Below are 11,703 nucleotides of genomic sequence, written 5' to 3' on the forward strand. Positions count from 1 at the left end.
CAGGTATGAGGGTACAAGTGATGTGAAGCAATCAAAGATTCAAATGGTTCTGTCTGAGTTTGAAGCTCTTAGAATGAACGAAGAGGAAACAATCTCAGTCTTTCACAGTCGTGTTCAGAATCTGATGAACAGAGCCTCAATAATCGGCGAACCATTCACTAATGAAAGAGTAGTCAAAAAGATCCTTTGATCTTTGCCAAAGCGATTCCGGATGAAAGTAACCGCAATTCAGGAACACACAGGCTGGGAAAAGAAGAGTGTGGGAGAGCTTATGGGAAGCTTACACACATATGAACTTGAAGTGCTGGCTGATGATGACCTTGCTGTCAACAGAAAAGGCAAATCAGTGGCTTTTGTTGCTGATGCTGATCGAGAGTCAGACACTGATGACATAGATGATGAAGCCTTGGCCCTTCTAACCAAGAACTTTAAGAAGATCTTGAAACGATTTTATAGAGGGAGTCAAGGACAATCTAACAAAACTCAATACAAAGGCAGTAATTCCTCGTATCAGAAAACAGACACACCCTCTTTCACACAGAACAATCAGTTTCAAACTGGTCGACCAAGACAACCCCGAAGCAGTTCGAGTGACTCAGGCAGGTCCCTCAACCGGTCAGTACAGTGTCGAGAGTTTGAAGGATTTGGACACATACAGGTTAAATGTGCAACCTATCTCAAAAGGAAGAAGGCTATGTTTGTGGCTACTCTAAGTGATGATGAGGAAGAAGCATCCAATGGTCAGTCAGATGACAACGTGGGAAACTTTGTGGCTTTCTTCTCAACTGCAGAAAACCAGTCCGAGGGAAATGAATCTGATGAAGAGTCTTATATTTCAACAGATGACTTTGAAGAGAGGCATACCCAACTTGAGATGGAATTTGCTAAACTTGTTGCAAGCTGGGAGCAACTGGTGAAAGTTAATAAAAATCTAAATGAAGAGCTAAAACAACGAGATGATCTTCTGAAGAAACTGAACATAGAACTTGTTACAAAAGAAGATCTTATAACTCAGATAAGATCTCGAGAAGGAAAACTGATAAAAGAGTTGGAGGATCTGAAGAAGAACATAAAGATGATGGACATCACATCAACTCTAGACAAAATTCTGGACTCTGGACGAAATCTAAATGACAAAAAGGGTCTTGGTTATAGATGAGGAGAATCTTCAAAAACTATTCCTGTGTTCGTAAAAGAAGGTACGTCAATTGATACATCAGCTCGTAGGTATGAAATAGGACAATCATCCAGGTCAGTCCAGATAAAGGAAAAAGGGAAGACACATGCAGAAACTGATTTTGGCATAGTGGCGTCTCAATCTCAGTACTCAAAGTTCAAAGCTAAATTTGCTAAAATCAGACAATATATACCCATTTGTCACTACTGTAGAACAAAAGGTCACACTCGACCTGAATGTTACTTCTTTTACAGAGACCAAAGGAAGGAAAAATATCAGAACAAGACTATTACACGTTTCACAAGACAAGTCTGGGGGAGGAAGTCAGAAGTAATATGTTACCCCACTATAGTTCTGGCCGCCTCTACAACCGAAGAAAGATGGTATTTCGACAATGGGTGCTCCAGACATATGACAGGCAATGTCAAGTGTCTTATGGCTGTTCAACCGAGCAGTGGATCAGTCACATATGGAGATGGACAAAAAGGGAAAATAGTTGGCAAAGGTACCATAAATGTTCCAGGCTTACCTCATCTAGAAGAAGTTTTATTAGTCAGTGGTCTTAAGGCAAATCTTATTAGCATCAGTCAGTTGTGCGATCAAAACTGGAATGTGTGCTTCAATCGTAACTGTTGCAGAGTCAGGGATAAAGCAGATCGACTGGTAATGGAAGGAACACGATCTTCTAACAACTGTTATGTACTAACTAATGAAAATGCATGTCACCTATCAAAATCAGATGAGTCAAAACTCTGGCATAGACGACTGGGTCACATAAACTACAGAGACATGGAAAAAATGGTCAAATTGGATGTTGTGCGAGGGATACCTAAGATCAAAATAGAACAAGAAGGGGTTTGTGGTGCGTGTGCCATAGGGAAACAAATAAGCACTCTCCACAAAGCAGTAAAAGTTATTACTACAGAGAGATGTCTAGAACTGGTTCATATAGACCTTATGGGACCAACACAGAATGAAAGCATTGGTGGAAAGAAATACATATTTATGTGTGTAGATGACTTCTCTCGGTTCAGCTGGGTATATTTCCTAAGAGAAAAATCTGAAGCCTTCAATGCTTTTAGAACCTTGTGCATAAGGGTTCAAAAAGAAAAGAACGAGTCTATAATAAAAATTGAGAGACTAAGAAGTGATCATGGTAATGAGTTTGACAATTCTTTATATTCAGATTTCTACTCTGAGAATGGTATAGCCCATGAATTCTCAGCCCCCAGAACAGCTCAACAGAATGGTGTGGTGGAAAGAAAGAACCGAACCCTGCAGGAAATGGCTAGAGTTATGTTACATGCATCTCATCTACCACAGCGTTTCTGGGCTGAGGCAGTACACACTGCATGTCATACAGTGAATAGAGTCTATCTGAGACCAGGTACATCCAAAACGCCATATGAGATCTGGAAGGAGAAGAAGCCGAACTTGAAGTATTTTCATGTGTTTGGGACAAAGTGTTACATGCTGATCGATAGGGAACAAAGGGGGAAGTTTGAACCTAAGAGTGATGAGGGCATCTTCCTGGGGTACTCTCCAAATAGTCGAGCCTATCGAGTCTATAACAAGAGAACTCAATCTGTAATGGAATCAGTAAATGTTGTTATAGATGACTACCCTGACGAATCTGTAGAAGCATCAGTGACTGAACCAGAGACAGAATCTCCTCTGAGTGAGTTAGACACAGCTGAGGACACCAGATCCAAAACTCAAGATTCAGATGATGAAGATCAACAAGGTTCAGAACAAGAGACGTCTCTCGTCGATAATGTGGGGAAGAACAAGCCCACCAGAACTCAGAAAAATCATCCTTCAGACAACATTATTGGCGATCCAATAGATGGGATGAATACCAGAAGCCGAATGAGAAACAATCTGATTGAAATATCCGGATCAGCCTGCTATACCTCAAAAATAGAACCAAAAATGTAAAAGAAGCGTTACAGGATGATCTGTGGATCAAGGCTATGCAAGCGGAACTACACCAGTTTGACCAGAATCATGTGTGGGATCTGGTTCAAAGACCTGATCGTGTCAACATCATCGGAACAAAGTGGATCTTCAAAAATAAAACTGATGAAGCTGGAAATATTGCAAGGAACAAAGCTCGATTAGTTTCTCAAGGATATACTTAGATAGAGGGAATTGACTATGATGAGACGTTTGCTCCTGTGGCAAGGTTAGAGTCAATCAGAATTTTGTTAGCAGTGGCATGTATTCTGGGATTCACACTGTTTCAGATGGATGTTAAGACAGCTTTTTTGAATGGGTACCTACATGAGGATATCTATGTGGCTCAACCGAAAGGATTTGAAGATCTAGATCATCCATCTCATGTCTACAAGCTTAGAGAAGCCCTCTATGGGCTCAAGGAAGCACCAAGGGCATGGTACGAACGTCTGACACAGTATCTGCTACATCATGGGTATAAGCGAGGAAATGTTGACAAAACTCTGTTCGTAAAAACCACTGGAAGTCATGTTACTATTGCTCAGATCTATGTGGATGACATTGTCTTTGGCTCTACTTTACAGAAGTATACTGATGATCTTGTAAAGGCGATGAAGGAAGAATTTGAGATGTCCATGGTTGGCCAACTGACTTATTTCCTAGGGCTGCAAGTCAAACAAAGTTCTGAAGGGTACTTTATCTCACAGGAAAAAAATGCTAAGAATTTGGTCAAGAAGTTTGATATGGATTCATGTAAACCATCCAGGATACCTATTTCTACCTCCACGAAAGTATCAAAAGATGACACGGGTGCATCAGTGGATAACACAGACTACCGGAGTCTGATAGGAAGTCTGCTGTATCTAACTGCTAGTCGGCCAGACATAATGTTCAAAGTTGGAATATGTGAAAGGTATCAATCTGATCCAAAAGAATCACACCTGATAGCTGCTAAACGGATTTTGAAATACATAAAAGGAACAATTCAATACGGTCTCTGGTACTCCAAGAACAGTGAACTGAGTCTGGTTGCATACTGTGATGCTGACTGGGCAGGAAATATTGATGACCGAAAGAGTACTTCTAGAGGATGCCTCTTTGTTGGTAAGAACTTGGTATCGTGGCTGAGTAAAAAACAGAATTCATTTTCCTTAAGTACTGCGGAGGCAGAATACATAGCTGCTGGTGGATGTTGTACTCAGTTAGTATGGATGAAACAGATGCTTTTAGACTATGGTCTTACTCAAGGAATTATGACACTCTATTGTGATAATGTCAGTGCAATCAATATCTCGAAGAATCCAGTTCAACATTCTAGAACGAAGCATATTGATATAAGGCATCACTACATCAGAGACTTGGTAGAGTCTAAGGAGATTGAGTTGGAATACGTTCAAACAGATAAGCAATTGGCTGACATTCTGACTAAGCCCCTAGATGCAAATCAGTTTGAGATTCTCAGGTCTACTCTGGGAATCGGCAGGATTGATTAATAAGGCAGTAAGTTATACAGAAGGAGAGTATATGGTATTAATTTTACGGGTCAATTTCCAGCTTTGACTTCTTTTTAAAACTCTCTAGCTCACAGCTCACCTCCAAATATGTCATCTTGCATCGTCTTTCTCTTCACAATTGGCTTCCATAGGCTCATTTTCATACGGTCGGCAAGCAATTGGTAGGTCTCTTGTGTCGGATTGGAACAAAAATGGCTATTGATTTGGGGGCCTGGATCTATTGTCATATTCTCACTTTGATCCATCCTCGTGAGCAGAAGGTAAGGTTGCCCTTCCCTAATCTGATCTTTGGAGTTCTAACAACGCAGGGCCTTGAGCCAATGCCTAGTGAGGTGATCAGTCCGACTCTGTTGTATACTGTTGATCCTCGTTTTCTGACTGGAGGTCACATCCGAGATGTTACGCCAGTGATTGCTCCTTCCACGGCTGATGCTGATACAGTGGCTGATGATTCGCCACATGCGAAAGATGTCCAACTCTCTCTCCGTCTAAAGGCCCGGGTTTCTGAACTTGAGGCTGTTCATGGCATCATTTCGAAGCAGCTGACAGGAGCCCGTACTGAGTTGGCTACCGTTCTTCTCCGCTTAAGCTTGACTGAATCTACTGCTGCTGATGCTGCTAAGTCTGACAGTGAGAACCCCTCCAATGCTTGACTGTGCTTTGACTATCATTGGCAAAAAGGGGGAGTGTGGAACTCAGGGGGAGTATTTTTGAAGTTTTTGAAGTTTTTGTACCTTCTGGCCCTGTCTGGGTGACTGATTATGATGACACCACTCTACGAAGAATGTTGTTTTTGTTCCAGCATGACTTGTATGCTGTGTTTCTGTTATGCTTTGTAATCAGACTTTTGACCTTTTATGCATTTACTTTCTTATTCCTATCTAGTTTGTGTTTTTATAAGTAGTCGAGTTGTTTTGCCAAATAATAGCCAAAGGGGGAGTTTGTTAGTGTTTTAATTACTCAAAAAACCCCAACATATAATTGGCAATATTATTATAGCAAACTAAGATAGGGTTAGCTTTGTGTCGGTTTGTTCTATAGAGGACTGATTGATCAGATACAGCAATAGCGGGACTGACACTAAATATCTGTTTTACGAAGATGTTTCGTCTTTGCAGAACGCGGTGTAAAAAGTCTGTTTTGGAAAGAAGATCAGCGTATCTGCTTTGGAAAGGTATGGACCGGATCTTTAAGATTACATTCTTCTTATATCGTCCTACCATCTACAATCAGAGGTATATATGGAGAGTGTTCTTATTATGGAACTATAAGTACTCTTATTCGATCAAGAACTAGGGTTACGCTTTTGAGAATAAAGAAACACTCAGACATATACTAAGAGATTACATCTCTGATTATCATGACCCTTCTCAAAGACAATTTGTTCTTGTTGATTATGATGAACAACTTGAGAAGAGATATCGTTGCTTAAACGAAAAGGACGCTAAGATCACACAGTTGTGGGAACAACGTTGGACTGCGTTATTGAAGTGGATTGCATCAGAGTTAGCTCTCCATGTGAAGGGATTTCATTGGACTTCTGTATGCACGACTCTCCATCTTCAACAATCCACTAAGTCAGTGTAAACTGGGTACTTACCTTGTGTGTGGCACTTGGGTGAGATTACTGTTCTCTACCTTTGTACATTTGATGATTTGTTAGTGGATTTGACGCCTATGTGATCGTCCCCCAGATGTAGATGCACACTGTATCGAACTGGGTAAACATCTTGTGTGTTGTTCCTTTCGCTGTCTTCCTTAGTTTTATCTTTCCGCAAGTTATTTAGTGTTTCAGCTATCTGACTGATATCATCGCTGAATCTGTTAGACTAATTCGTCAGTCTTCTAATTAATATCATTAAATTGAGAGAATGCAAAATTACATGGCCTAAATGTAAAAAATTATCAAAATGCCACCGCATTGTTTATTTAATTTTTGTAATCTAAACGTTGATTTAAGCAAAATCAATGGTCCTTCTTTCACCGCACAACCGCACTTGGCACTCTCAATCGCACAGGAACCCTTTCGATATATATATATATATATATATATATATATATATATATATATATTGAAACACTCATGCTTCTTAACAAAGTAATATCTGTATTATACTTTCTCAATCTTTTTCAACCAAATAATCATGTCCCAACTATCGAGATTCAATTGTGTGACTACTCATTTGGAATAATAACAAATGTGTCATCACACTACATAGTACGTAATTGGCAATCCATTAATTAATATTTTTAAATCAACTAAATTTAGTCTTTAATTTTTATTTTTTTTTTGAAATGCTCTTACTTTTTGGACATTTCACTAAACTTTACACTTTTACAGGCAATTAAGAACATTTTAAATTGTACTTCATCACATAAAATTTTTTTTTAAAAATAAAAAGTATAATTAAATTAATATATATCGAGGCTGCCTCACATGGAGGAGGTTTGGAGGATAGGTGACATGCCCAACATGTCCCCATAGGCACATGCTGTGTGCTATGGTTGGCCCTTTTGATAGTGCTCTATGTTATAATAAAGCTCAGCACATGCTTTCAATTTATTCATTTTAATTTTTTGATTATATATATGTGTGTATGTATATGAATGTATGTATACATGCATGCATGTATATATCTCTATGTCTTATCTCATTATTGATAATTACTATTCCAATAAAGTGTTCTGCGACATTAAGAAGAATATTACTCTTGTGGGGTTAGTTTCAACTAGTGTATGCTTAGGTGCATATAATACAAGAACATAATCAAATATTATCTTGAAAACAGTAATATTTGAAAATATAATCATATTTTACTAAATGCATAATTTTTAGTGGTAATCGCAATATTGATTAGACGATTCATATCCATTGGTTATACTTTTTAAATTTACTTTACGAGTTTGACATCGACTAATTGTGTTTAAGGAAAAATGTAATTTTGGTTCCCGCTCTGAATCGTAACCAAAACCTTTCGGTTCAATTTTTACAGTGACTGGTTTAATTCGAACTGATCGGTTCTAATCGAACTGTGGTCATTATTCAGTATATCCTTAGCAATGTTTTGTTGGAGATGGAAAAATAACTGAAATACTTATTCTTATGGGAAAAAAATGTCTATTTAATATAAAAAGGGAAAAATGACTATCTTTAAAATAATTGACGAGCTAATGTAGATACATGAATAATTTAGGGAGAAAAAAGTGTTATAAGCATATAATCCAGAAAAAAAGTGTCAATTTCCCCTTAAATTTATTTTTATATTATTTAATTTTATACTCTATCTATCTCATTTTATGTACCTGATTCGGTTAATGAGACTTGACTGAAATTATTTTTAATTCACTTTTTCATAATATTAAATTTAATATTAATTAGTATATAAAATTTATATATTTAGAAATTATATTAAAATTAAAGTACTATTAAACAAAAAATATGAAATTTAAAATTAAATACAAATTACTAAAAAAAAAAACAAAATAGTAGAATTTATTTGTATAATGAATAATATAAATGAGTAATTATATTAGTAAAAGCAAATAATGATGGAGGGGGAAATGGATGTTGGATGTTAATCACTATTTTGGTCACTCAATTGTTTCTAAAGTGTCAATGTATTCCTTAGATTTTCAACTTCAACTAATTTGATTCTCGAATTGTTTAAAATTTCGTCAATTAAATCCTTTTAAGGATCAAATTAAAATGGTGATTTTCACATTTTTTAAATTCCATCATTTTGGTTCATGAAAGGGTTTAATGGATTTAATTTTTAAAAATTTGAGAATCAAATTAGTTGAAATTGAAAATTGTAAACTATACATTGACAATTGAACAAGAATTAAAGGATCAAAATATTGATTTCCCACAAAAACAATGATGATTGTGTGCACAGTAGTGTGGAGCCATTGGCTAAACAAAAAGAAAGAAATACAAACCAAACCCCAACTTCTTGTGTCTACTATCATGAACAAATTTGCGTCATTCATTACATAATTTTTCCGACAAAACCGGGGCTATCCAGCCTATCGCACCCTCCACGTGGAATGATTTCCACCGTTGGAAACCTTAAGCCCAACACAACCCTTCCCCCTATATCATCATGCCATGAACATCCTCAACAAGCCCTCTTCTCTTCTTATCTCCCAACTCTCTCTCTCTCTCCTCCTCCTCCTACTCTCTCTCTAGACAAAAACATCATACAAAATTCAGAAAAAAAGCCCCAAAGTTCTTAAAGGATCGTGTTTTGCGAGATTTTGGACGTAAGCTTTGTGCAAAAAGAAAAATGTTGAATTTTGAAGCGACGGAGCTCCGGCTAGGATTGCCTGGCGGCGGTGGTGGAAATGACGGCGAAGCGGTGAAGAGCAACGGGAAGAGAGCTTTCTCCGACACCGTTGACTTGAAGCTTAAGCTATCTTCGAAGGAATCCAACGTTGATCAAGTTGAGAACTTGAAAGACAACAATAATAATGTTGTCACAAGTCCTAGTGATTCAACTAAGCCACCAGCCAAGTAAGTATACATATCTGCCCGGTAGCTCAGTTGGTTCCTGCTGATAGATTATAGTTTTGTATCTAGGCTTGCGTTAATATGAAAATTATGTCTTAATGAGAATCTGCAAACTACTGCATGAGTACACACAATTTACTACATAAATGTACACACTCTACTCTCCAGCATGTGTGGATGACGGTGAATACCCTAGAGTAGTTGTCTGTGCATTCGTGTAACAAATTGTGTGCACTCATTTAGTTCTCACGTTTTCACTGACATGATTCTCATTTGATCTTCAATCTTTGTATCTATATCTCTATACACATTATTGGTTATCTAACTGCTTTCTTTGAGTATATTGTGCTTTAGTGGTAATTGGTAAACCTTATTACATGTTTAAATATTTGTCAACATTTTATATATTAATATGGAATTTTGATACATCTAAAGATCAAAACGAGATTAAATTTGTTATATCTTATTTAAATTCATAGGTTTTACATATTATTCTCGACCATAAGGCTTTCATGTCTCCTAGATACGTTGATTTTGTACATCCATGCAAAAAGAAAAAAGGACTAATTTTCGTCAATTATACAAACGTAATAATAATAATAATAATAATTATTTATTTAAAATACGATATAATGTTCTATATTACGAGGAAAGCTTGCTTGATGTTTATATGTGCCAGTGGATTGATAACGTGAGGCTGCAATTCATTGTCCTGAGAAGAAAAAAACAAAACATTTGGAATCTTTGCAATAAATTGTCTTCTAACGAAAATGGAAGAATACAAAACATTTGGAATCTGTACTTTTAAGATATCAGTATTTTGAATTATTACTTTGTTTTTCATAATAACTTTTTTATTTGTGGATTTTATAAATGAAATTCAGTTAATATAATAATTTTTTTTTTAAATTTGAGATAGATCTGGAAATATTTTTATTGTAGTTTTTGTCTAATTAAAAAAACTGGTGTTGTTTAGAGCACAAGTAGTGGGTTGGCCACCGGTGAGATCATACCGGAAAAACATCCTGAGTGGACAGAAGGCGGCCGGCGAGAGCTCCGGCGGTGGTGCCGCCCTAGTCAAAGTTAGCGTTGACGGTGCGCCCTACTTGCGTAAAGTGGACTTAAAGATGTACAAAAGCTACCATGAACTTTCTGAAGCTTTGGGCAAAATGTTCAGCTCTTTCACCATTGGTAACACACCTATACTCCACCGTTTGGTCCTTATATTTATGATTTAAAAAGTAATAGAATTGTGGCTTAGATTAATGGTTTAGTAGACAGTATTTCACGTGACACAATTAATTAAATTACTAAATTAATTAATTATAATGCTATAAATAAGAAAATTACTTTTTAATAAATATTATTAATTGGGTTTTCTATTGTGCAGGGAATTGTGGGACTCATGGATTTAAGGATTTCATGAACGAGAGCAAATTGATAGATCTATTAAATGGTTCAGACTATGTTCCAACTTATGAAGATAAAGATGGAGATTGGATGCTTGTCGGTGATGTTCCATGGAAGTAAGTTTATATTTAAATTATATATATATATATATATATATATATATATATATATATATATATAGAGAGAGAGAGAGAGAGATTAATAATGCCTAGTTCTATATTTCGTGCACACATATATGACTAACTTTTTCTTAAATTTTTTAAATTTCTTGTAGCATGTTTGTTGATTCATGCAAGCGCTTGCGAATAATGAAAGGATCAGAAGCCATTGGACTAGGTAATCTTAAATTTGCATTAAAGAAAAAAATTTATTTTATTAAACAAATTTTATGATATTATACGTGACAGTTGTCATAGTACATGTACTTTTTATTTGAAAAAGTTATACTCTACTTCAAAATTATATTACAGTAAGATACTGTTACGTATGAGATTGTAAAATTTTATTAATTTATATATTATGTTTAGTTTTGATCTAATATTTAATCATTCACATATTTGCAGCACCAAGGGCAGTAGAGAAATGCAAGAACAGAAGTTGAATTGCTATTTGTAATTGCATTTTTTTCCCTTTTTTTTTTAAATCTGTTTTTTGATTGTAATGATCTCAACTATGAGCATCAACCTTAATTGTGTTTGTAATTATGTTTTAAAATATATGTATACATATCTATTACATAAAATATGAGATGAGAGGTCTGCATTATTCTGTGTGCCCCCCACAGTTTCTGTGGTACGTGTTTTCCCTAGAAATCATAGTTGTCTTGTTTAATATGCTACAAGAGTAGTTTAATGAGACAATCTTGTTTTAATTATTTGGATAAAAAATAAATAGATTTTTGGGGAATATTAAATTAATTATAATTGAGAAGAATAAATCAGTATAACATTTATCTAGATAGTAATCAACTTTTTTTTGTTTATCCCGAAAGGAGTAATATTATAGTTCTTTCAGTTTACTTTTTTTTCTTATTATTTTTACATCATTTCCTTCTTTTTTTGGTCTATATATATTTAATACTCGTTTATTCTTATTTTCTTCCAATAAAATCAAAATATGTAGTACAAGTTTGGTCC

At 35.8% G+C, this 11,703-nt stretch overlaps 1 protein-coding gene across 1 annotated transcript; it reads left to right on the forward strand.

The window, feature by feature from the left end:
• Positions 1-8,775: 8,775 nt before the first annotated feature.
• Positions 8,776-11,343, forward strand: LOC109153745 (auxin-responsive protein IAA16-like). The gene is made up of 5 exons (XM_019301618.1): positions 8,776-9,160; positions 10,134-10,348; positions 10,548-10,683; positions 10,842-10,903; positions 11,131-11,343. The coding sequence occupies exons 1-5, from the start codon at positions 8,934-8,936 to the stop codon at positions 11,166-11,168; spliced, it is 678 nt and encodes a 225-aa protein (XP_019157163.1). The 5' UTR covers positions 8,776-8,933; the 3' UTR covers positions 11,169-11,343.
• The last annotated feature ends 360 nt before the right edge of the window (positions 11,344-11,703 follow it).

This window comes from Ipomoea nil, unplaced genomic scaffold (genome assembly GCF_001879475.1).
Source record: "Ipomoea nil cultivar Tokyo-kokei standard unplaced genomic scaffold, Asagao_1.1 scaffold2537, whole genome shotgun sequence".
In the NCBI taxonomy this organism is placed as follows: Eukaryota; Viridiplantae; Streptophyta; class Magnoliopsida; order Solanales; family Convolvulaceae; genus Ipomoea; species Ipomoea nil.